The sequence below is a fragment of the Propithecus coquereli genome, unplaced genomic scaffold (assembly GCF_000956105.1).
Source record: "Propithecus coquereli isolate 6110/MARCELLA unplaced genomic scaffold, Pcoq_1.0 Scaffold720, whole genome shotgun sequence".
Taxonomy (NCBI): domain Eukaryota; kingdom Metazoa; phylum Chordata; class Mammalia; order Primates; family Indriidae; genus Propithecus; species Propithecus coquereli.
Genome location: NW_012153286.1, coordinates 783,285 through 811,131, shown reverse-complemented (window position 1 = coordinate 811,131; position 27,847 = coordinate 783,285). Strand labels below are relative to the sequence as shown.

The 27,847-nt window shown below is 38.8% G+C and overlaps 1 protein-coding gene across 1 annotated transcript in view; it reads right to left on the bottom strand.

Moving 5' to 3' along the window:
- Positions 1-27,847, bottom strand: part of GAB3 (GRB2-associated binding protein 3) — a 68,328-nt gene that overhangs the window by 5,754 nt on the left and 34,727 nt on the right. The window contains exons 2-4 of the mRNA XM_012661579.1: positions 22,935-23,238; positions 20,013-20,232; positions 19,043-19,524 (exon numbers count right to left, since the gene is read on the bottom strand). Of these exons, the coding sequence (XP_012517033.1) occupies positions 19,043-19,524; positions 20,013-20,232; positions 22,935-23,238 (1,006 nt within the window). The remainder of the gene's footprint in view (positions 1-19,042; positions 19,525-20,012; positions 20,233-22,934; positions 23,239-27,847) is intronic.

The following is a 27,847-nucleotide window of genomic DNA, read 5'->3' as shown; positions in this document are numbered from 1 at the left end:
AGCAGCATTGAGTGTCCATTTGAGATCTGTGACCATGAATTGATGACTGTGATGTTCTATAGCAGTAGTCAGCCACTCAGTTACAGACATGGAGAGAGAGGACAGTTGGATTATCCAGGATTAGAAACTTGTCAGATGGATGTGACAAACAGTGTGACATAAAAAATTAGAATAATTGTTGAAATGAAAGAGGAGATGTCCAGAAGGCAGCAAGATATAAGGACCTGGACTCAAATGAGATATGACTTGGGGGAATTAGCAGCTTAGAAATGGCAGTCAAAATCATAGGAGTAGATGAGGTTATCTAGGTTGCAAGGGCTGAAAGAAGTTTAAGTACAAAACCCTAGAGAATCTCAAGATTCAAAGAGCAGAAAGACGAGACAGTAAAGCATCTTGAGAAAGAACAACCATAGAGTAACGAAGAAAGTTAGGGGGACACAGTGCCATGGCAGCCTAAGGAAGGAAAGAATGGCCAGTCATATTGAGTGCTGCAGAGAAGTCCAGCAAGTGCTCTCAGCACATGGGGCCAGAGCACTGCAGCCCTTAAGAACTTGGAGGTATGAAAAAGTCAGGTGCCTCTGAGAAATAAACTGAAAAGTCGACATCATCTTAAAGTGCAAGGATAACTCCCAGCTTAGAAAGATGTGATGGAGACTGATGGAATTAAGAGTATTTATTTTCTATATACACATATATGTAGGTATATATCTATATGGCATATCTATGCTTATATATGTTGAAAGATAAATAAGTACTGGTTAAAAGCTACTCTGGAGTCAGATTGTGTAGTTTTAAATCCCTACTCTACCACTTATTAGCTGTGTGACACTGGACAAGTTATTTACCCTCTCTATGTCTCAGTTTCCTCATTTGTAAAATGAGACCAATAATAGAACCTATTTCATAAGGCTGATGGAAAGGTTAGATGTGTTAGATGCATGTAGAAGACTTAGAATGGTGCCTGGAACACAGTACTTAATAAATCCTAGAAATTATTATGGAATAATTTCTTGTTGTGGGACTTGCATGTGTGAACACAGGCCCCTAATTCTGTTTGCACTACCAGATCCCTTTTGAAATCACCAAAGAACACAAATGTAGAGAAAATCCTGCATCAAAGGTGTAAGTGTTATCCATGTGCCAGATAATTTAACACATTCACTGCCACACTAGAACAAAATTTTTTTCCTTGGAACCACAGTGTTTTATTATGAAAATAGAATAAAAACTTTGAAAACAAAATGATCCTTTCTAATTTAATGAAAAATTGGTTATTTTTTATTGTTTTCTGTGTGTGAGTTATATGCAACTTGAAAAATAGTTCATGTGGCTTCCAAGGTGAAGAGACATGTGAGTTACATATACTTCACGAGGCCCCAGGCTCAAAACTAGTGCGAGTTAAATACAACTCACAGGGCAGGTAATGTGTTAAGGGATTTATGACAGATAGAATGCAGATGGGATCAAAGTGAAGGAAGACACCAGTAATGGATTCACGTTCATGCTCTTGTGAAACAGACACCTGGAAAATGAGAGTCTCTGCCAGAATCTCACTCTGTTGGATTTCCTCCTACCTCACTGGTCACTTGTTTAGAGTTTCTTTGCTGGTTCCTCCTCTTGTCAATGATCTGTAGATGTTATACGACTCTAGGCTCAATACTTGGTCCTTTTCTTTTCTATGTATTCACTCTCTTGTTGATCTCATCTAGTCCCTTAGATTTATCATCTGTGTGCTGACAAATTCATAAACCCCAGCCTAGGCCTCTCACCTGACCTTCACACTCATATTTCTAACAACTTACTTGACATTTTCACTGGGACATCTAATAGGCATCTCAAACACAACATATCTAAAAACAACTTGCCAGTCTCCCCCTATCATCCAACTTGTTTCACTTGTTTCTTTCCCTGTTTCAGTTTCTCAGGCTAAAAATCATAAAGTTATAACTGACTCCAGTTTTGTATTGCACATCCAGTCTTTGAGGTTCTACCTTCAAGATATATCAAGAAACCAACCATTTTTATTAAATTCAAAAGCTACTACCCTAGTGTCAGTCACCATTATAGCTTGCCTGATTATTATACTAGCCTTCTAACTGGTTCTTGCTTCCACCCTTGCCTCTCTTCAGTCTCTTCTTAACACAGCAGTGATCCTGTTAAAATGTAAGCCCTATCATGTCTCTCCACCACTCAGTACACTGCAATGTCCTCATCCCACTCAGAGTTAGAGCCCAAATCCTTGTAGTGGTCTATACAAATCCACATGATCTGGAATCTCCCCCCACCCAGTCTATTTGCCACCCAGCAGCCAGAGTGATATCTCTTCTCTATTCAATACCTTCAATTGCCCCTTATCACTCAATGTCATGGCCCAAGTTCTCATAGTGGTCTACAAGGAACAACATAATCTTACCCTGCCTTACCTCTCTGCTTCATCTCCTGCAACTCATCTCCTAGCTCTCTCCACTCCAATCATACTGGTCTCACTTTGCTGTTCTTTGAGCACACCAAACATCTCCCACATAAGGGCCTTTGCTCTAGTTTTATCCTCTGCCTGCAAAACTCTTTACCTAGATATCAGCATAGTTTTCTCCCTCAGTTCCTTCAAGTGGTTCTTCAAAACTTCTTTCTCAATGAAAACTATCCTGATCACCCTTTTTAATACTACAACCCTGTCCCCTGCCTGCTCTACTGATTTTATTTAGCTGGTTCTGGTTTTTCTCTTCCCAAAGTACCTATCACCTAACATACCATATACTTATTTATTATATAATAATAAATACTATGAACAACTCTATGCCCACAAATTTGGTAACCTAGATGAAATGGACCAATTCCTTGAAAGATACAATCTGCCAAAATTCACACAAGAAGAAATAGATAATCTAAATAGGTTTATGTATATTAAAGAAATTAAATCAATAGTTAATAATCTTAAAAAACAGACAGCACCAAGCATAGATAGGTATACTGGTGGATTCTACCAAACATTTAAGGAAGAAATTTTACCAGTTCTCTACAATATTTTTCAGATGATATAAGCAGAGAAAATACCTTACTACTCATTTTATGAAGCCAGCATTACCCTAATACCAAAACCAGATAAAGATATTATAAGAAAAGAAAACTACAGACCAATATATCTCATGAACACAGATGCAAAAATCCTCAACAAAATATTAGTGAATTGAATCCAACAATATATAAAAATAATTACACACCATGACCCAGCAGGATTTATTTCCAGTATATAAGGCAGGTTCAATTTTTGAAAACCAATTAACGTAATCCATCACATCAACAGGTTAAAGAAGAAAAATCATATGATCATATCAATAGATGTATAAAAAGCATTTTACAAAATCCAACACACATTCACAATAAAAACTCTTAATAAACTAGAAATAGAGGGGACCTTCTTCAGTCTGATAAAGGATAGCTATAAAAAACCTACAGCTAACATCATACTTGATGATGAGAAACTCAAAGCTTTCCCACTAAAATCAGGAACAAAGCAAAGATGTCCCCTCTCACCACTGCTTTTCAACATTATACTGGAAGTCCTAGCAAATGCAAAAAGACAAGAAAAGGAAATGAAAGGTATATAGATTAGGAAGACAGAAATAAAATTGTCTTTGTTCACAGATAACATGATAATCTATATAGAAAATCTGAATCAATAAAAAATCCTCCTGGAAATATAAGTGATTATAGCAAGGTTGCAGGATACAAGGTTAATATATCCAAAAGTTAATTACTTTCCTATATACAGTACCAGCAATGAACAAGTGGACTTTGGAGTTAAAAACACAATACAATTTATGTTAGCACTCCCACAAAATGAAATACCTAGGTATAAATTTAATGAAATAGGAACAAGATTTATGTGACAAAAACTATAAAACTCTGATGAAAGAGATCAAAGAGGAACTAAATAAATGGAGACATATTCCATGTTCATGGATAAGACCACTCAATATGGTCAAGATGTCAATTCTTTTCAATTTGATCTATAGCTTCACTGCAATCCCAATCAAAATTCCAACACGTTATCTTGTGTATATCAACAAATTATAAAGTTTATACAGAGAGGTAAAAGACCCAGAATAGCCAAAACAATATTGAATGAGAAAAACAAAATTGGAGGACTGACACTACTTGACTTGAAGACTTACTATAAAGCTACAGTAATTAAGAAAGTATAGTATTGGTGAAAGAATAAACAAATAGATCAGTGGAACAGAATAGAGAGCCCAGAAATACAGTCACATAAATATAGTCAACCGATCTTTGACAAAGGAACAAAGGTGATACAATGTAGAATATATTATATATAGTCTTTTCTACAAATGGTGCAGGAACTGGACACCCACATGCAAAAATATGAATACAGACACAGACCTTATACCCTTCACAAAAATTAACTCAGAATGGATCACATACCTAAATGTAAAATGCAAAACTAAGAAACTCCTATAAGAAAACATAGAAGAAAATCCAGATGACGTTAGGTTTGGCAATGACTTGTTAGATACAACACCAAAGGGGCAGTCCATGAAAGAAAGAATTGGTAAGCTGGACTTCATTAAAATAAAACATTTCTACTCTGTGAAAGACACTACTGAGAGAATGAAAAGACAAGCCACAGACTGGGAGAAAATATTTTCAAAAGAAGACATATCTCATAAAGGACTATAATCCAAAATATACAAAGAATTCTTAAAATTCAACAATAAGATAGCAAACAACTTTATTAAAAAATAATCAAAAGACCTTAACAGAAACCTCACCAAAAAGATATACAGATAGCAAAGAAGTATATGAAAAGATGCTCCACATCATATGTCATCAGAGAAATACAAATTAAAACAATAATGAGATAGTATTATAAACCTATTATAATGGTCAAAATTCACAACACTGACAACAACAAATGTTGGAGAAGATGTGAAGCAATAGAAACTCTTATTTATTGCTGGTGGGGATTCAAAATGGTACAGCAATGTTGGAAGAAAGTTGGAAGTTTCCTACAAAATTAAACATACTCTTACCATACAATCCAGCAATTGCATTCTTTGGTATTTATCCAAAGGAATTAAAAAACTTATATCCATATAAGAACCTACACATGGAGGTTTATAGCAGCTTTATTCATAATTGCCAAAACTTGGAAGCAACCAAGATGTCCTTCAATAAGTGAGTGAATAAATAAACTATGGTACTTCCAGATAATGGAATATTATTCAGTACTAAAAAAGAAATGAACTATGAAGCCATGAAAGACATAGAGGAAACTTAAGTGCATATGACTAAGTGAAAAAGCCAATCTTAAAAGGCTACATATTGTATGATTCTAACTATATGACATTCTAGAAAATGCAAAAAAAAAAAAAAACAAATTGGAAAAATTAGGTGAAATGAACAAATTCCTAAAAAAATATAACTTACAAAAAAGAGCACAAGAAGTGAAAAATCCAAATAGTCTTATCAACTAAAGAAATTAAATCTTTAATATAAAAATCTTTCCACACATCTAGTCTACTGTTACCACTGCCAGAAATCAAGAAAGCTGCCTGGAGGTCCAAAGACTGGTCGACGCATACTTGCCACCACTGGCACCCACATATAACACTTGGATGCCTGAGAACTGGTATGCCTGGCCTGATGCTAACACCACGGATGCCCAAGGAGTAGCACTCTGGCATCCCTGTCCCCAGCAAAGCCTTGCCACAGCCTCCACTAAGAAACACAGCTTGGGCCACTGAGGAACTCCAAAGGAACACAATTCTCCCATCTAAGTACTAACCAGGCCTGACTCTGCTTAGCTTCTGAGATCACATGAGATCGGACGCATTCAAGGTGGTATGGCTGAAAACAAGGAACACAATAATTCTCCAGTAACAGATACCAACAAAAAGGAAATCTACGAAATGCCTGAAAAAGAATTCAAAATAATGATGTTAAAGAAACTCAGTGAGATAGAAGAGAACACAGATAAACAATACAGAGATAAATAAAAAAAAATTAAAATTAAAAAAAATACAGAGAAATCAGGAAAACAATTCATGATCTGAATGAAAAATTCACAAAAATGATAGATATCACAAAAAATAACTAAACAGGAATCCTAAAATTGAAGAATTCAATGAACAAAATAAAAAATATAATTGAGAGCTTCAAAAATCAACTAGATCAAGCAGAAGAAATAATTTCCCAACTTGAAGATAGGTTTTTTAAATAACCCAGACAGACAAAAAAAGGAAAAAGAATAAAAAAGAAGGAAGAATATAGTGTCCTTGTGTGACATATGGGACACTACAAAGCAACCAAATATTCAAATTTGGGAAGTTACAGAAGCAGAAAGGACAGGCAAAGACACAGAAAACCTATTTAATGAAGTAATAGTTGAACACTTCCCAAATCCTGCAAGAGATATAGACATCCAGAGACAAGCAGCTAAAAGATCCCCAAATAGATTCAACAGAAAAAGGTCTTCCCCAAAGGCATATTATAGTCAAAGTATCAAAAGTAAAAGGCAAAAAGAGAATTGCAAAAACAGCAAAAGAAAAGCATCAAGTCACATATAAGGGAATCTCCATTCGACTAACAGTGGATTTCTCAGCAGAAACCTGACAGGGGAGAATGGTATGATCTAGTCAAAGTGCTGGGGGAAAAAGTGCTAGCCAAGAATATTAAATGCAACAAAGTAATCTTTCAAAAGTGAAACAGAAATAAAGTCTATCCCAGACAAGCAAAAACTGAGCGAATTCATCACAACTATACCAGCCCTACAAGAAATGATTAAGGGAGTCCTATATCAGGAAGGAAAAAGACAATGTATAACGTCATGAAAACACATGAAAATACAAAACTCATTGGTAAAGCACATACAAAAATGAGAAAGAGAAAGGAGTAAATGTTACCGCTACAAAAAAAAAACAAAACAAAAAACAAATCATAAAGGTAAACAATTAAAGAAAAAGAAAGGAACAAAGGATATACAAAATAATCATAAAAGAGCAAAATAACAGAAGTCCTCACCTGTCAATAAGAACCTTGAATATAAATGGTTTAAATCCCCTAATTAAAATATACTGACTGGTAGAACGGGAATAAAATACCAAGATCCAACAGTATGCTGCAAGAGATTCACTTCACTTATAAAGACATATAGACTGAAAGTGAAGGGATAGAAAAAGATATTCTATGCAAACAAAAACAAAGAGTAAGCAGGTGTAGCTATCCTCATATCAGACAAAATAGACTTTAAGTCAAAAAAACATAAAAAGAGAAAAGAAGGTCATTACATAATGATAAAGGGGTTAATTCAGGAAGAAGTTATAAACATTCTAAATAAATATGCACTCAACACTGGAGCACCCAGATATGTAAAGCAAATATAGAGCTAAAGAGAGAGATAAACCCTAATACAATACTAGATGGGGATGCCAACACCCCACTTTCAGGATTGAACAGATCATCTAGATAAAAAATCAACAAAGACACATCAGACTTAATCTACACTACAGTTCAAGTGAACCTAACAGACATTTACAGAACATTTCACCCAACAGCTTCAGAATACACATGCTTCTCAGCACATGGAACATTCTCCAGGATAGACCATATGTTAAGACACAAAAAAAATCTCAAAAAAATTATAAAAATCAAAATCATATTGAGTATCTTCTCAGATTACAATGGAATAAAACTAGAAATAAATAACAAGGAACTTTGGAAACTGTACAAATACATGGAAAATAAACAACATGCTCCTGAATGACCAATGGGTCAATGAGGAAATTATAAAAGAAATAAAAAAAATTCTTGAAACAAATGAAAATGAAAACACAACATACCAAAACATATGGGATACAGAAAAATCAGTGCTAAGAAGGAAGGTTATAGCAATAAATGCATACATTAAAAAAGCAGAAAGATTTCAAATAAATAACCTAACAATGCAGCCTAAGGAACTAGAAAAGCAAGAACAAACCAAACTCAAAAATAGTAGAAGGAAAGAAATAATAAAGACCAGAGCATAACTAAATGAAATAAAGACTAAAAAAAATACAAAGGATCAACAAAAAGAAAGGTTTTTTTAAAACATAAACAAAATTGATAAATTGCTAGCTAAAATAACTAAGAAAAAAGAGAAAACCCAAATAAACACAATAAGAGATGGAAAAGGAGACATAACAACTGATACCACAGAAATACAAAGGATCATTAGAGATTATTATGAACAACTATACACTAACAAATTGGAAAACCTAGAGGAAATGGATAAATTCCTAGACATATACAATCTACCAAGATTGAAACAGGAAGAAGTAGAAAACTTGAACAAAACAATAATCAGTAATGAGACTGAATCAATAATAAGTCTCCCAAGAAAGAAATGCTCAGGCTTGGATGGCTTGATTGTGGAATTCTATCCAACAATTTTTAAATTTCAAACTATTAATAATAAGGGGATACAAGTGCTTTTGTTACATGGATGAATTGTATAATGCGAACTCAGGGCTTTTAGTGTGCCTATCACCATAATAGTGTACATTGTACCCAATAGGTAAGATTTTATCCCTCTCCCCCTCTTAGTTTTCCAATGTTCTTTACACCACTTTATTACCATGTGTACCCACAGTTTAGTTCCCACTTATTAGTGAGAACATGTGATGTTTGTTTTTCCATTCCTAAGAGACTTCACTTAGAATAATGTTCCCCAGTTCCACCAAAGTTGCTGCAAAAGACGTTATTTTATTCCTTTTTATGTCTGAGTAGTACTCAATGGTATGTAAGTACCACATTTTCTTTATCCATTCATTAGTTGATGGGCACTTAGGTTGATTCCATATCTTTGCAATTGTGAATTGCACTGTGACAAACATTCAGGTGCAGGCATCTTTTTTTATGTGACTTATTTTCCTTTGGGTAGATACCCAGGAGTGGGGAATTGATGGAACAAATAATAGGTCTACTTTTAGTTCTTTGAGGAATCTCCATACTGTTTTCCACAGATGTTGTACTAATGGACATTCCCACCAACAGTAGGTAAGCATTCCTTTTTCACCACATCCACACCAACATCTATTGCTTTTTGATTTTTTTATAACAATGGCCATTCTGATAGGGGTAAGGTGGTATCTCACTGGGGTTTTAATTTGCATTTCCCTGATAATTAGTGATTTGAGCATTTTTCATATGTTTATTGGCAATTTGTCTATCTTCTTTTGAAAAAACTATGTACATATCTTTTGCCAATTTTTAAATATGGTTACTTGATTTTTTTTCTTGCTGACTTGAGTTCTTTTATTGGATATTATCCATTTTTTGGATATATAGGTTGCAAACATTTCCTCCCATTCTATTGGTTGTCTATTTAGTGTGTTGATTATTTCCCTTGTTATGCAGAAACTTTTAATTTAATTAAGTCTCATTTATTTATTTTTGTTGTTGCTGTATTTGCCTTAGGAGGCTTAGTCATAAATTCTTTGCCTATGCCAATGTCCAGAAGAGTTTTTCCTATTTTCCCTTCTAGAATTTTTATGGTTTCAGGTCTTACATTTAAGTCTTCAATCCATCTTGAGTTGATTTTTGTATATGGTGAGAGACAGGGATGCAGTTTCATTCTTCTGAATGTGGTTATTAAATTTCCCCAGCACCATTTATTGAATAGGGTGTCCTTCCCCCAGTGTATGTTTTTATCTGCTTTGTCAAAAATCAGGTGATTGTAGTTATATGGTTTTATTTCTGGGTTCTCTATTCTGTTCCATTGGTCTATGTCTCTACCTTTATTCCTGTACCATGATGTTTTTGTTGCTATAACCTTGTAGTATAATTTGAAGTCAGGTTATGTGGTACCTCCGGATTTGTACTTTTTACTTAAGATTGCTTTGGCTATTTGGGCTCTTTTTTGTTTCCATAGGAAGTTTAGGATTATTTTTTCCAGATCTGTGAAAAATTGCATTGGTATTTTGATGGGAATTGTGTTGAATCTGTAAATTACCTTGGACAGTATGGACCTTTTAACAATGTTGATTTTTCCATTCCATGAGCATGGGATATTTTTCCATTTGTTTGTGTCAGCTATGATTTCTTTCATCAGTGTTTTGTCATTCTCCTCATAGAGGTATTTAACCTCCTTTGTAAAGTATATTTCTAGGTATTTTATTTTCTTTGTAGCTATTGTGTGAATGGTATTGAATGTTTAATTTGACTCTCAGCTTGACTGTTATTGCTAAATAGAAATGCTATGTGAATTGCATGCACTGGTTTTGTAACCTGAGACTCTGCTGAATTCATTTATCAATTCTAGAAGTCTTTTGGTAGAGTCCTTAGGTTTTTCTAGATACAAGATCATATTGCTGGCAAAGAGGGATAGTTTGACCTCCTCTTTCCCTATTTGGATGCCCTTTATTTCTTTCTCTTGCCTGATTGCTCTAGCTAGGACTTCTAGTACTATCTATGTTGAATAGAAGTGGTGACAGTGGGCACCCTTCCATTTCTTAGGGGAATGCTTTTAACTTTTCCCCATTCAGTATGATGTTGGCTGTGGATTTGTCATATATGACTTTTATTATTTTGAGGTATGTTTCTTCTATGCCTACTTTGTTGAGGGTTTTTATCATGAAGGGGTGCTTTTTCTTCATCTATTGAGATGATCACATGGTCTTTGTTTTTACTTCTGTTTATGTGGTATATCACATTTATTGATTTGTGTATACTGAGCCATCCTTGCATCCCTGGGATGGAACCCACTTGATCATGGTGAATTATCTTTTTGATGTGATGTTGAATTCTGTTTGCTAGTATTTTGTTGAGGATTTTTGCACCTATGTTCATAGGGGATATTGTTCTGTAGTTTTCTTTTTTGTTGTGTCCTTTCCTGGTTTTGGTATCAAGGTGATGACTGGCTTCATAGAATGAATTAGGGAGGATTCCCTCCTTCTTGGAACAGTTTCAGTAAAATAGGAGCCAGTTATTCTTTGTAGGTCTGGTAGAATTCAGCTGTGAATCCATCTGCTCTGTAAATTTTGGGGTGGGAGATTTTTTGTTACTGTTTCAATTTTGCTACTTGTTATTAGTCTGTTAGGGATTTCTATTTCTTCCTGAGTCAGGCTTGAGAGGCTGTGTGTTTCCAAAAATTTATCCATTTCTTCTAGATTTTCTAGTTTGTGTGCATAGAGGTTCTCATAGTAGTCAAAGATGATATTTTATATTTCTGTGGTATCAGCTATAATGTCTCCTTTTTCATTTCTGATTGAACTTATTTGAGTCCTTTGTCTTATATTTCTGTTTAATCTAGATAATATTATATTGATTTTGTTTCTTTTGACAAATCCATTTTTTTGTTTTATTGATCCTTTGTATAGTTTTGTTTTTGTTTTTTTTTTTTTTTTTTTTTTTTTGGTTTCCATTTAATTTAGTTCCGCTCTGAGCTTTATCTCTTTTCTTTTGCTGGCAGTGGGTTTGGCTTGTTCTTCTTTTTCTAGTTCCTTGAGGTGTGACATTAGGTTGTTAATTTGTGATTTTTCTGTCTTTTTGATGTAAGAATTTAAAGCCATGAACTTCCCCTGTATCAATGTTTTTGTTGTATCCCATAGATTTTGGAAGCTTGTGTCCTCTCTGTCATTCAGTTTTAAAAATCTTTTGATTTCTGTCTTAATTTTGTCATTGACCCATTGGTCATTCAGCGGCAGGTCGTTTAATTTCTGTGTATTTGTGTAGATTTGAGTGTTCCTTGGAATTGATTTCTAGTTTTATCCATTGTAGTCTGAGAAGATACATGGTATGACTTTGACTTTTCTGAATTCTAATATATGATCTATCTTGGAAGATGTCCCATGTGCTGATGAGAAGAATGTACATTCTGTAGTTTTGGGGAGACATGTTCTATAAATGTCTGTTAGGTACATTTGTTCCAGAGTCTCATTTAATTCCAATGTTTCTTTGTTTATTTTCTGTCTCGATAATCTGTCCTATTCTTTCAGTGGAGTGTTGAAGCTCCCACCTATTATGATGCTGCTATTTATTTCTTTGGTTAGATCTCGTAGAATTCATTTTATGAATCTGGGAGCTCCTTTTTAGGTGCATATATATTTAGGATATTATATCTTCTTGTTTAATTGCTCCCTTTATCATTACATATGACCATCTTTGTCTTTTTTTAACTATTGTTGATTTAAAGTCTATTTTATCTGATATGAGAATAGCTATTCCTGCTCACTTTTAGTTTCCATTTGTGTGGAATCTTTTTTCCATCCCTTTACCTTGAGTCTATGAAAATCCTTGTGAATTAGATGGATTTCTTGGATGAGTTTTGTTTTTCCATTCATTCAGCCAATCTATATCTTTTAAGTGCAATATTAAGACCATTTCAATGTCATTAATGATATGTAAGATACTGTTCTACTCATCATGTTGAATGATGCCTTGTTGTTTTGTTTTCCTCCTTATGCTTCTTTAAGGTGCTGTGAGCTTTAACTTTCAGGTATTTTTATACCTGGGTGGGTACCACTTGTTCTGTTCCATGTATAGTGCACTTTTGTGCATTTCCTGTAGAGCAGGCCCAGTCGTATCAATTCCCTTAGTGTTTCCTTGTCTGGGAAAGACTTTATTTCCCCTTCATTTATGAAACTTAGTTTTGCTGGATACACAACTCTTGGTTGGCAGTTATTCTGTTTAAGAATACTAAAAATGGGACCCCAATTTGTTCTGGCTATTAAGCTGTCTGCTGAGAAGTCTGTTGTTAGTCTAATGGGTTTTCCTTTGTAAGTTAGTTGTTGCCTTCATCTTGTAGCTTGTAGGATTTTCTCCTTCACTTTGAATTTGGCCAGACTGATGACTATGTGTCTTGATGATGTCCTGTTTGCTATGAATATTCCAAGCCTTCAAGGACAATCTTGTATCTGATAATGTAAATCTCTGGCCATGCCAGGGAAGCTTTCCTCAATTATTCCCTCAAATAGGTTTTGCATGCTTTTTGCTTTTCCTTTTTTTCCCCCTCAGGGATACCTATGATTCTTACATTGGCTCATTTTACATAGTCCCATATTTCTCTGAGTGATTGTTCATTCTTCCTCATTTTTTTTCTACATTTTTGACTGACTGGGTTAAGTAAATGGCCTAGTCTTCAAGCTGTGAAACTCTTTCTTCTGCTTGGTCTAATCTGTTGTTAAAGCTTTCTGTTGTATTTTGAAATCCCCTAAATGGCTCTTTCATTTCTTTAAGTTTTGTTATATCTTTTCTTGTGCTATCTATGTCTTTAGAGAATTTTTCATTCATGTCCTGATTTTTTTTTTTGTTTCTTTGTGTTGGGTTTCAACTTTCTCATCAATCCCATTCATCTTATTTGCCATCCATATTCTGAATTCCATATCTGACATTTTGACAATTTCCTTTAGGTTGCGGTGCATTGTGGAAGACCTATTATGATCCTTTGGGGATGTCAAAACATCTTGCTTTTTCATGTTGCCAGAGTTCTTATGCTGGTTCCTTCTCATCTCAAACCTCTCAGCTCAAGACAGATACTTTTGTGGTGCACCTGTTCTCCTCTGCTGGGAACTCTTCTACTTAGTGCATAGGAGGAGAGAGGTTCCTGGATGGTGCACTTGTGTCCTACTCTGGAAGATTGACCCAGCAGGAAAGGGACGGATGCACTGAAAGCCTGTAACACAGCTGTTCTCCTGCATCATCCTGTTCTCTTGTGGTTGTCACAGTCCATGCCAGTGCTTGGGGGTCTTCATGTAGACTGGTGGGTTGCTCCCCAGGCTGCTATTGGGAGCTCAAGAGGGAGCTCCATGGGGGCAAGTGGTGTGGGAGTTTACTATGCCCGGGCTTCCTCACAGCAGTAGCAGTAGCAGCTGGGTGAGGCTATTTAGATGATGGCCAGGGGTGCCATGGCTGTGGGTGTCTGCTCTGCCCAAGTCCAGGTGCAGTGGCAGCATTCAGTGGTGTATGGCTGAGGATAGCAGCACTGCAGTGGTGGCTGGGGCCATGGAGGCAAGCAGTGTCTGTGGCTACAGCAGCCAGGCTCTGCTTGGGGAGTGGGGCCACTGAGTCATGTGGTGCACAGGGACTGTGTCAGCTATACAGGCCATGGTGGCTTGGTGGGGTGTGACAGGCAGGGCCACTGAGGTGTACAGTAGGTGGAGGAGTGGTGAATGGGCAGCATGCAGGAAGCAGGGCCATGGAGGTACATGGCACACTGTAGATGGCTATGGTAGCTGAGGCTTTCTTTCCAACCAGGACTGATGGTGGCAGCTTTTGTGGTGCTACTCAGGTGGTGGCGCCTGCAGCACTAACTAGATGGCAGTAGCAGATGCTGGGAGTTGAGGCTCCTGCTCTGCTCAGATGCCCTGGTGGTGGGGGGACACACAGCACCCAAGTACAGGGCACACAAGAGTGCCTGCCCTCTTCATTCCCTCCCTGGCCTGGCAGGGGCAATAGGGAGGTGGCTGCAGTGGAGCCGACTCTTGTGCAAAGCGGGTACTCTGGGGCTGAGATCTCAAAATGGCATCAGTTGCAGGAATCCAGGATCATCAGAAGGCAGTGGGACCCCCTGATGTCTGCTCTCCAGAGCAATGCTGCTGCACAGTCCCTAAGCAGTTCCCTCATCAGTCCAGAAGTCTGCCATGGTGGTGGTGGGGCCCCCTCACAGCTCAGGTTGCAACGTCCACACAGGGGGAGTGTGGAACCCTGGGGTTCTCTTGTCTGACCCTTCCCCACATGTGGGCACCTTCCCCAGGTACCTGGTACCTTCCAACCCTGCCAAGTGGTTCACCCAGCTTCCCTCTCCTTCACTTCGGGTGTCTCTCTAAGATGATCCATCCATAGGTGAACATCTACTTGCAACTTGTGATCCTCTCCTTGAGAGTGGCATGTGCAGGCTATTTCTAGTCTGCCATCTTGGCCTACCCAACATTTAAAGAAGTAACACCTACTTTTCCCAAACTATTCCAAAAAAATAAAGAGGAGAGACTTCTTCTTCACTTATTCTGTAAGGCCAGTATGACCCAGATACCAAAACCAGACAAGGACACAACAACAAAAGAAAACTGCAGGCCAGGGGGCCTGATGAACATAGATGCAAAAATCCTCAACAAAACACTAGCAAAGCAAATCTAACAGCACATCATAAAGATAATACACCACGATCAAGTGGGATTTATGTCAGGAATACAAGGATGGTTCAACATATGCAAATCAATAGATGTGATAATCAACTGAATAAAGGACAAAAATCATATGATCATTCCAATAGATACAGAAAAAGTATTTGATCAAATTCAACATTCCTTCATGATAAAAACTCTGAATACATTAGGCATAGAAGGAACATACCTCAACATAATAAAGGCCATTGTACCCCACAAATATATACAATCATTATTTGTCAATTGAAAATAAAATAAATACAACGTCCATTCATGATTTCAAAAACTAACACTTAGCAAAACAGGAATATAAGAGAAGATACTTAATCTAATGAATGGTATCTATAACAATCTACAGTACACCACATTATAATGGTGAAATGTTGGAAGCTTTCCATCTGAGATCAAGGATGAGACAAGGATCCCTGTTATCACCACTATTATTCAACAATGCTCTAGACTTCCTAGCCCAGGCAGTGACATAAGAAAAAGTAAATGAAAAATATAAGGGTTGTAAAAGATGAAACAAAGCTATTATTATGTGCAGATGATATGATTGTATGCAAAGAAAATGCAAAATAAACTATAGTATAGAAAAATATAAAATCAAAACTCAAGTTTTATATAACAGCAAAAATAGTTATTAAAATAAAGTGCCCTTGTCAATAACATAAAAAATAGCAGATACATGGGTATACATTAATAAGAGATATGTAAAACTTCTACACTAAAACCATAAAACATTATACACAGAAATTAAATAATACCTATATCATATTGGCACAAAAACAGAAACATAGAGCAAAAGGAACTAAATAGACATCCCAGAAATAAACTCACACATATATGGTCAATTAACCTTTGAGAAGAACACCAAGAATACACAAAGGGGATAGGAAAGTCTCTTCAACAAATGTTGTTGGAAAAACTGGATATCCACACACAAAACAATGAAATGGGGCCCTTGTCTTACACCATATACAAAAAAAAATTAACTCAAAATGGATTAAAGACTTAAATGTAAAATCTAAAACCATTTAACTTCCAGAAAAAAACATAGGGAAAAAGTTCCTTTACGTTAATCTTTGCAATGATATTTTGGATATGACTCCAAAAGCACGGGTAACAAGTGCAAAAATAAACAACTGGAACTACATTAAACTAAAAAATCTTCTGCACACGGAAGGAAACAATCAACAACACAAAAAGGCAACCTACAGAATGGGAGAAAATATTTGCAAACCATATATATGATAAGGGGTTAACACTCAAAATATATAAGGAGCTCATACAACTCAGTAGCAACAAAAACAAATCACCCAATTAAAAAGTGGGCAAAAGACATGAATAGATATTTCTCAAAAGAAGGCATACAATGGCCAACCAATATATTAAAAAAATGCTCAACATCACTAATCATCAGGGAAATGTAAATCAAAACCACAATGAGATATCACCTCACACCTGTTAGCGTGGCTAATGTCAAAAAGACAAGATAATTGTTGGTGAAGGTGTGGAGAAAAGGGAACCCTTGTACACTGTTTGGTGAGAATGTAAATCAATACAGCCCTTATGGAAAACACTGTGAAGGTTCCTCAAAAAATTAAAAATACAACTACCATGTGATCCAGCAATTCCTCTTCTGGGTTTATCCAAAGGATATGAAACTATTATCTTGAAGAGACATCTGCACTCCATGTTCTTTGCAGCACTATTCACAATATCCAAGATATGGAATCAACATAAGTGTCCATCAGTGGATGAATGGATAAAAGAAATGTGGTACATATTCACAATGGAATACTATTCAGCCTTAAAAAAGAAAGAAATCCTGTCATTTGTGAAAACATGAGTGAACCAGGAGGACGTTATGGTAAGTGACATAAACCAGGCACAGAAAAACAAATACTGCCTGATCCCACTTATATGTAGAATCTAAAAATCAAACTCATAGAAATAGTAAAATGGTGGCTGCCAGGGAGTGGGGCACACAAGGAAATGGGAAGATGTTCATCAAAGGGTAGAAACTTTTAGTTATAAGATGAACAAGCTCTGGGGATCTAATGCACAGCACAGGTGGTGGTGGATGTGTTAACTAATTTGATTGTAATAATAAATACACAGTGCATATGCATAGCAAATCATCACATAGCATACTTTGAATACATACAATCTTTATTTGTCAATTAAATATTTTAAAATAAAAAATAAAATTTAAATGGAAGGGTATTTCCTGTTCATGGATTGAAAAATTTAGCATTTTAAAGATGTCAAATCGTCACAAATTGATCTATAGATATGATGCAATCCTCCTCAAATCTCCAATATATTTGTATGTGTGCCTAGAACTTGACCAGCTGATTGTAAAATTGACTCTAGCCATGGCACTCTTAAAAAATAGCTGGGAGGACTTCTTCTGCTGGATATCAAGATAGAAAGGTACAGTAATTAAGTAAGTATGGTATGGGCGGAAGCTGGCCAAGTGGGCCTGGTGGGATAGAAAGCGGAACCCAGAGTCGGACTCTCACGTCCACAGGAACTTCACCTACGACAGAGGGGGAGGCTGCAGAGCTGCAGGGACAGGACAGCCTTTCCAATAAAGGGTGCCGGGTCATCGGAAGGAGATCCAGATGGACAAAAATGAAGCTTGACCCCACTCTGCCACCACACACCAACACTGGTTCCAGGTGGGTGGCGATGGCAAAGGCGGGACAATAAACTTTACATGTTTCCTCTGCCTCATCTGGGCCACTCTGCTTCCAGTCACCACTGTTGTTTTGGTCTCTGTTCCATGGTCAAACTCTCTATTTTACTGACTTTTAACCTTTGTTTGCCTTCATGTAAAAGAATACAACCTGTTTTATGTTTGTCTTGAATTTTTAAATTATGCCAATTATTTTTTGTTCTTCAACTTCAGACTTTTGATTCATTTTCATATTCTATTATTCTACTGGTTTTATTCATTTCACCTTCTAAAATCTGTTTAACTATTCTTTCCTTTTTCCTTTTTTGTCTACTGTTCACAAATGCTAGCACATGAAGACCCTTTGTGTAATCAGCATATATGCATATCATTGGGATTGTCAGAAGGAAACAATATGTGGAATGGTTGCTAACAGCATTAGGGATACTGGGGGAGGTGTTTGCCAGAGTGACTTAGTAACTCAGTCAGAATGAAAGATTCATACAATTTGAAAATGAATTTGCATTACTTATACTTTCCATAGTTCCTTTAAAACATGGCCAAAATAGGTACCAATGTGTAGGTAATTATATTTGGAAGTAGAGAGAGAAGAGAGACAGAGAGGAAGAATGAGTTTGTGTCTATCTGAGAGACACAGTCTGACATAAGAGAGAAGAGTAGATGGGATGATGAATGAGGCTGGTGAGATGATGAGATTGCTGAAAAATAGAAGAAAGGAGCTGTGGTCTATAGTCCCAGGGATCACTATGTATGTAAGAGGCAAAGAAGGAAATGAGGTTGAGCTGAGGCAAAAGATGTCACTTTCTGTACCAAATGGGTCCCTGAGTGACTCTAAACAAACACTAGGAGCTCAGTCTCAGGTGGGGATCTCCCGCTTAGACAAGGGCTTGCATGGCAAGTCCATCACAAGGGGCCAGGGCTCCAACTTCTTTCAGCATCTACAGGGACCTAAGTATCTCTCCTGGTGGCCAGGCTCCAAAAAGGGGTAGGGGGACCCAGAAGCAGAGAGTGCTACTTACAGGCTTCCACCAAGGACCCAGCCACATCAGGAGACTGTGCCAGCAAGAGCAAGGGACACTGAGTAAAGCCCTCACGTGGACTCAGGAGTGAAGAGAAGCCAGGCAAGGGAGCTCTTGCCCAGGCTTCTCTCTGCATCTTAATCTTAGCGCCCAACACTTACCTTTCCAGGTTCTCATGTTGTCTAAACCAGAGAGAGAGATTCTTCTAGGAACCAGAGTGCATTCCAGCTTCTTGCTGCTGCTGTGCCCACTCCACAGGAGCTGCTCCTCTTGGCACCGTTCAGAGAGATGGCTTGGCTTAGGGGGGCGGGGAGGTGGAGTGCTGGTCATAATGTCTAGTTCTTTTGCCCCACATGGCAAGGAACCTTGGTTTTTATCTACCTGAATGGTGGGATTTAAGGAAGTTTCCAGCAATGATGAAGAAGATGGGTGGTCCCTGGATGGCCCATTGATGTCTTTACTCCAGATCAGGGCAGCCTGCGGCTTCGTGGAAGGTGCCTCTTGAGATCCATTTCCGTGGCATGAGGGGTGGACCAAATGACTGGAGGGTAGCGACTGCAGGCAGTCAACAAAGACATCATCAAAGGAAGTCTGTTCCAAAGAGCGGTCTGAGTTTGACCAGCTGTCACATCTAGTGGGTAGACTGAGGGAAGAAAAGCATGTACGTTGGACTGAAATGTAGCCATCCACCCATCACCAAACCCGTGCTTGCTGGCCTCATTCTCATTCCTCCAATATCACCCTTTTTCTACTTACAGAGCCATATTCCCTCTACAACCCTCAGTTACACCAACCCCTTTGTGTAGGAAAAGAAAAATGGTTTACTGACTTTTTTCATCCTACAAGCATCAGATACATAAGAAAATGCATGGTTAGAAGTGAAAACCACAATGCTGAAATATATGACTCATTTTGTTTAGTATACTTCATGCTTCATCTTTCACAGGGGTTAATGGCGATCTGTCGCTGCCTTGGCATTGGCAGGAAGGAAGGTGAGAACAGACACACCACTAGAAAATGCTACCGCTAAGTGGACTGACTTGATGAGGCACAGTGAGCACGTCTCAGTGACAGACTCCACAAGAGGAAGGAGTGTGGGTTCTGTGAAAAGAGGCCTGGGCATAGCCATACCTGGCATGGTGCAGTCTTCCAGTCTCACAGTTGGACAAAACCAGATAATCAGGAAGGAAGAGAAGCTCCGATTCACTTCTGGTTTCCTCAGTGGCTATGGCATTAGTGTTTGGGTTATCTCTTGGCAAGGAGGAGCTGGCAGCATGGGCAGTATGGAGGCAGCTGGCAGGAGATGGCTTGAGGGAGGAGGGCATGTGAGAGAGGCTCTCCATGGAATCTGCTGGAGAAATCATTTCCCAGGTTAATGTTGTAAGAATGGCTATAACACTCACTCAAAATTTCTCAACAGCATCTAAAAAGCCAAATAGAAGATGCAAATCACAGCTGGTGTTTGTACTGATGGACGAGACCATTTCCCCAAGCTATAAACAGTGTCTGGGAAAGAAGGCCAATGTTCCAACAGTGACGTGTTAAATCAATTAAGAGTAAAAAAATCAAGCATTCTTGGCCTAAAAATCTTCAGTTAGATGGTCTGCACACAGCTTCTTTATGGCCCTCAGCAGTAGTCCTGCATCATAGTTTATTTACTCAACAAACATGTATTTACATATATGTATTTATGCATAACAAGTATATATGTCTATATCTACATGTATGCTTATGCATACATATGTATGTATGTGTCTATATACACACACACGCACACACGAGAGAGATGTCTATATAAAATGCCTATGACATCTACTATGTGCCTAGAGCCATTCTAGAGCGAAGCCATAGACCCTGCCCTTAATGGAGTTTACATTCTAGCAGAGGAGACAGATAAATAACACATAAATAAAGAATCTTGTTAATGATTATTATAAGTAAAAGGAAGGAAAGAAACAGGGTGTTGTGATGGCTGGAAAAGCCCACATTTCCTAAGGAGCATAACATTCTCCCCATTGCCTAAGCATGGCTCTTAAGATGAATTTAGATCACGAACCAATGAGAACTCCAGATCAGAAATGGCCAATTAAAAACCTGCTTTTATTTCCCCTTTTAAGTGTGTTGGTACTTCAGGATTCCTGACTCAGAGTGACCCAGAACTGCCAGGGTTCAAGTCCAGGCTCTTGCAGGGGTGGAGAACCTGCAGCCTTAAGGCCACATGTGGTCTTCTAGGTCCTTAAGTGTGGCCTTTTGACTGAATCCAAATTTTACAGAACAAATCTTTTTATTAAAAGGGGTGCAGCATAGAAAGATGAAGCTTTTCTCGTGTCCTTTGGTGCTTAAAAAAGAACAATCTTGACATCAGAAGGCCGCAGGTTCCCCACCCTTGTGTGACTTACCGGCCTGCCCTCTCCAAGTTTCCTTCTTTGTAAAATAAAGATAATAACAGCACATATGACATCAAACTGGTATGGGGATGAGATGAGTTAATATGCAAAAGCATTTTAACAGAGCTCTTGGCCAAAATACACATAATGTGTTGACTACTCTATGGTTGCTGGAGACAGAACCAAACACTATACATGAAAAGCCACAGGAAAGCCCTTTCAGTGTAATTCTCAAAGAAGACTCTGCCCTTAAACTGAGGAGGGGAGGGCGCTACAGGAACGAAAGGAGTCATAGGGGAATTTTCTGGCTTCTTCCAACTTCACACCAGGGCAGGGCTCTTTATTTTTTGCCTGGTGCTTTACTTATTCCTGTTGCTCTTAGGTTATTGTGAAACACATTATGTACATGTGTTTTATGATAACTCTTGGATGAGGAAAGAAACAGAGGAGACATATAACACGATACATGAATATATATCTAGTTGGGGCTGAAGACAAGGAAAAGGGAGCCAGCAGCAAAGCTTGGTTTGCATAGCATCAGACTAGCCAGGGTGGACTTACTGTAACTTTGGACATAAGCTGTGTCTTTGCACCAAGAATAAAGAACTTGCCATCACTTCATTTTCTTTTATTTGAGTGCTCTCAAAGTTCAGCAATATTACTAAATAGCCTCACTTAATAAGCTTCCCTGGTTCATGAAAAGAAAAGGAATTTGTCTTCAGCACACACCCTCATGTGCCTGTTCTAGAGGGAAATGCAACTCTGACTCTCCATCGCCACCTAGTGGTATAATGTAGATATTTCAGTGGCAGATGGTAAAAAAACAGTAACTGTTGAAATGTTGAAGCAACTGTAGACCACAGGATTTAGGGGCAAGATTTTATCTACTAGACTAAGAGGCTTAAAAAAAACATATTCAAAAATCCCATATTTTTATGGTCAGGGCATGGTGTAATAATTCCAGGGACTCAACAACAAAATCCATGCAGGGAAGTGAATTGTAACCCTAGGTTCCAATATACCTGGTCTATTACATAGGAAGAACAGTATGTGTGTGTGTGCAGGGGGGCTCTTCATGAGTCAATTGCTCCCACTGCCCAGAAATGGCCCACAGCAAACTTACAACTAATTTCCCCTGCAGAGAACTTGAGACAGTTGGAGATATGAGGAACTCTTTCTTGCCTGTGATAAGTAGCCAAGTTCTGTCTTTCTATGATTTGGTGCTGAAAAACCAAAAAGGCACCACAAAAGCTGGAGTTTCACGACTTTTTGAAAGATGGTGATATTTCATATATCTAGAAAATGAAGTGTCATCATCTTGGGGAAAATCAGAGCCCGGTAGGCCATCTTTACCCACATTTGACTTTCACTGTGGCTGAATGAGAAAAAAGACATGAAAGGATTTGAAAGCCATCAAAGTCACCTGCAATGCTCAATGTGTGGATAGATCCTGCCTTCCCATATTTAGACTTGAATCCTAGAACCAGGCAAAAGAGGGCAATTTCCAGTACTTGGTAGGAACAGTTCTGATATAAATTTGCCTGCCGCAGCACCCTCAAGGAGGCCAGCTTGGCACCTTGAACCGTTTTTCTGCGGTAGCTCTCCAATGCAGGTGCAGTGTCCTGGGCTACCCCTTAGCATACAGGAGCCCCAATTCCACTCTTACCTGCACTGTCCTCCAGGTGGCCCAGGTTGCAGACCTGACTGATGCTGTGTACCCACACCTGCATTTCTTCCTCAGTCTTGGCCACCAGATAAAACGTACGGGAAGTGGTCTTAACAATGAACACGAAATTATTCTGAAATTCCTTCCGAACAAAGCCAGGGCCCACGTGCTTCCACACTGCACACTCGCTGAGGTCTATCACCCGGATGGGCTTGCTCGAGTGCTTGTTCCTGTAGTACTCCAAGACATCAGGGTTGCCACTCATGCGGCCCCGCCGGAGGACAAACCAACGTTTGCGCCAGGCCTGCAGAGAGGCAATTCAATAAGAAGTTACTGGACCAATTGCCCTTACTTCTCAGGCTCTGCCAAGAACCTATGTCATGACAAGGACAGCAGGAAGGAAGCAAATCAGCCATTATAATGATGAAACACTTTGTATTAAAGGACTAGTGTACCATCTTCAAGTCTACTTTATTAGATGCTTTTAAGGATGAGTCAGGATTGGGGAGTCTAGTAATGGTATTCTCACTCACAGTTTGAAGGAGCAGAATTATACGATCATTACAACTGACGCAGCATAAAGAATGTAATACAAATTTAATGTATACTTAGGCTTTAAAAGAATCTTAGTAATGAAGAAGAAGGAAACTTTCTTACTATTTTCTATCTCAGTCCAAGAGCCAATATGGTACATTCAAATCAGAATCAAATGATGAGTGTCCACCATTGCCAGTATCCTCTAACATTGTTATTTAAGTTCTAAAGAATTGGCCAAGAAGAAAAATCATATACAATGGAGAGGAAGAGAGAGGATTACCATTATCTGAAGGTAATATAATTGTCTTTCCATAAAAACTCCAAGGATGATTAAAACACTAATAGAATTCTAAGAGAATTAAGTAGCATGGTTGTTTACACTTCCTATGTAAGATAGCCTTTTCTAAGTGCTTTACCATAATCCACTTAATCTCCAAAATTACCCTCTGGGAGAGGTAAGCATTACTATCTCCATCTTATATATAATGAAATTGAGATTCAGAGAGAACAAATAATGCACCCAAAGTCATGTGGCTAAACAGCTGTAGGAATGTATCTGAACTCAGATGGCGGTAGAAGGGTCAATAATGAAGCAAAGAAAGCAGAAAGAGGAGTGTAGCCAACTCTTTAGAGATGTATGATTACAAAGGCAGAAAGCTGGGGGGTCAAGGAATTTTTTTAAAAAAATGAGAGGCACTTAAGCATTCACCCCCTTGGAGTCACAATGTTTCTCAACCAGGAATAGTATCATTGCCTAGGGGGCATCTGAAACTATGTATTTTTTGCTTGTCATAAAGGCGGGGGGCATGGCAGAAATTGTCTGGCTTAAAGCTATCAATACCCCTGTTGTGAAACACTATAAGAACTAAAAGGAAATTTCCTTGATGGAATATGAGCCTTGGAAAGAGCTGAGCCTTGAGGTAAGATGAGCAAAGGTTAGTCCATGCTCAGAAAAGAGAATGATATTCCACAGAAACCAGTGGCAGGTGGCTTTTGGGGCTCCTCTGCTCCCCACTCAGCCTTGACCTAGAATGTTTGCCGTAGACAGTACCATCTTGGCTCAGCAAGGGGTACAGGTCTGGGGAAGCAGCTATTTGCAGTTGTCCAAAGCCCTAAGGAGTCCTCTGAAGCTATAAACTTCCCTGCCCTCTCCAAGAGCCAGGGAGGAGAAATGTGGAACCTCTGCTATAGGGGACTGTGGCATTAGACTCAATTGGGAATTGAGCACAGAGAAAGATGACAGGCTGACTGCAGGGTTTTCCTCCACTGGAGACACTTGATGTTGCAGCGGAGAGATTTATAGCTCTGTGGTTTTCTCTCCCATGTGGCGGCATGTGTGACAGCAGTTAGTGCGGGCTTCTGCCAGGAGGTATGGCAACCACTAGGACAGGAAGTCTTTTGTATCTGTAGCTCCATTTATGCCTGACATTTTTATAAGTCCACCAGCTTTGACTAAGGGGGCAGAGAAAAAGAAAAAGCCAGTATTTGGAGTGTTCTCAGCTCCCTCCCTGCTCAGAGAACATGATATTTGAGGTAGCAGAGAAGCCAGAGAAGCACTGAATAGTGAAAGCCAATCGTCACAGATGACCCACAATTATGCCTCAGAATAAAAAGCTCTTTTCAGGGCTATGGCAAGGAGCAGCAAGGAGAAGGAGGGTAGTCACTCCATGTCAGGTTGGGGCAGGTGAACCCTGGCTGGGTGCTACCTTCACAGACAGTATAAAGCTCTGAGAAGAGGTTTGGTCACTCAGGACATGAACAAGGCAGTGTGATTACGTCCATGGTTTTAAGACAGGAGAAATAACAGCATGTTTGTATGCTTATGAGGGTGACCTAGGAGGGAGAGAAAAATTAATGATTCAATAAATTCCTGTTGCAAATACATGGCATTGGATGAGAGTGGAGCCACTAAACATGTGAGAAGGAGCTTGAGTCTGGCCGTGAGGTTTGGAACGTGGGAGGTGGAAAGCTGGGGTTTCTGGCATCAACTAAGGCAAACAGGAATGTAAAGCCTGGTCCCAAGCGCTCCCTGAAATGAGGAAAGCTTTCATGGGGAGCATGGGATACCCCAAACTTTCCAAAGGCCACTTTGGTGGGGAAATGTGAAGAGGAACTTTGTCGCACTTCCTAAAAATGATTCTAAAAGGGGAAGTCTAACTGAGCACAGAAACAAGTTTCACATTAACTGCTCTTAGTTCTATGGAAACAATAGATTTAATAACAATGTTGAGAGATAGTAACATCAAGAGTTTGTTTGTGGAGTGCCTACTCTGCACCATGTGTCTTGCTAGAGAAGGGGTTACAGCTGATCACTCTCTAGCTGGGATGCGGAGGGGCACAGGAATACGAAATGGGTAGATTTCAATACAGGGTAATGAGTGCTTTAGCAGAACAGCCAACCAGGAGTGGTGAGAGTGCAAGGACGAGAATGACACAGACCAGTTTGGGCTTCATTCATCCGTTCAACAATTACTTATTTATAACCTACTAATGTGCTGGACTTGGTGCAGATACTGCGGAAGTTGAGGTGAGCAAGCCACAGGCCCTGCCACTCACAGTTTCATGGGTGGCAGGTGAGGTGGGCAGATGAATAAACACACAATTGCAGTCAGTGAGATAAATGTTACGATAAGAGAAAACCAAGATGCTATGGAACACACAAGAGAGACATCTCTGTCAGATTAGTGGTTTATAGAAGCTTCCAGGAAGAAGTGGTAGCTAAGCTGAGACTGGAACAATAGGGCAGAGGAATCAGCATGTGCGAAGGCATTAAGATGGAAAAGGCATGAAGCTTTGTGTGAATAGTTCAGCAGGACTGAAAGGCAGGCATGAGAGCAGAAAGGAAAGAGGACAGTCACTTGAACAGGATGTAGCCTAGTCTTAATGCTAATACATGCAAAATTGCCAGCACGCCCTCCTTGGGTTTTTAAACCTCTACCTAAGACTTGTGGTTATGCAAAAGCAGAAATGACGTGTTCTTGGATCTCTTTGCTATGTAGATGATGGCTAAACCATCTAGGTTTGTGTAAATACACTCTAGGATGTTCACACAACAACGGAATCTCCTAAGTGATGCATTTCTCAGAACACATTCCCGTTGTTGAGTGATGAATGATTGTATAATAATTACAGTAGCTTGAAATCCAGCAAATATATTTAAATCTACGAGTTCGTTGTGGTATTAAAAAACAAAAAGAACTTGTCATCTTCACAGGATGTGAAGGAACCACTTCATTACCTTGAAAACTAGTTACGGAAAGAACCAAGCATTGTCCCACCTTTCCCATGTGAGCTGTCCCACTGGGTAGATGAATGAAGGTATCTCTTTATGAATGTATTCTGGCTAATAAATGAAAAAAAATGATAGAATTAGAATTTCCCCATTTTTCTAGCCCCAGTGAATTAATATGCACAGGTATTAAGCATCAACAGCAGTTAACTCAGTAAGAGAAACAAGCAGACACCCTGTCACTCCGATAGCCTGGTGTAAGGGCACGGTCAGCAAAGGCCAGAATGGGAAACTCACCAGGTCAAAGGCCCACGTTGTTCAGATAAATAATAAGAAAAAGAAAGGCACAGCAAAGGAAACAATCAACAAAATGAAAAGGCAACCTACCAACTAAGAAAAAATACTTGCAAACCACATATCTGATAAGGGGTTAATATCGAAAACTTATTTTTAAAAAACTCTTACAACTCGGTCGGGTGAGGTGGCTCATGCCTGTAATCCTAGCACTCTGGGAGGCGGAGGCAGGAAGATTGCTTGAGCTCGGGAGTTCAAGACCAGCCTGAGCAAGAGTGAGACCCCGTCTCTACGAAAAATAGAAAAATTAGCCAGGCATGGTGGTGCACATCTGTAGTCCCAGTTACTCGGGAGACTGAGGCGGCAGGATCGCTTGAGCCCAAGAGTTTTTGAGGTTTCAGTGTGCTATGATGATGCCACTGCCCTCTAGTCAGGTTGACAGAATGATACTCTGTCTCAAAAAATAAATAAATATAGCCAGGCAACTTAAAATAGAAAAAATTAGCCGGGTGTAGTGGCGCGCATCTGTAGTCCCAGCTACTAGGAAGGCTGAGGCAGGAGGATCGCTTGAGCCCAGGAGTTTGAGGTTGCTGTGAGCTAGGCTGACACCATGGCGTTCTAGCCCAGGCAACAGAGTGAGACTCTGTCTCAAATAAATAAATAAATAAATAATTCTCACAACTCAATAGCAGAAAAAAATAACCCAATTCTAAAATCACAATGGATCTGAACCGACATTTCTCCAAAGAAGAAGAAAAATTGGTTTTGATTTGCATTTCTCTAATGATTAGAGATGTTGAGCATTTTTTTATATGTTTGCTGGCCATTATTCTGTCTTCTTTTGAAAAGTTTC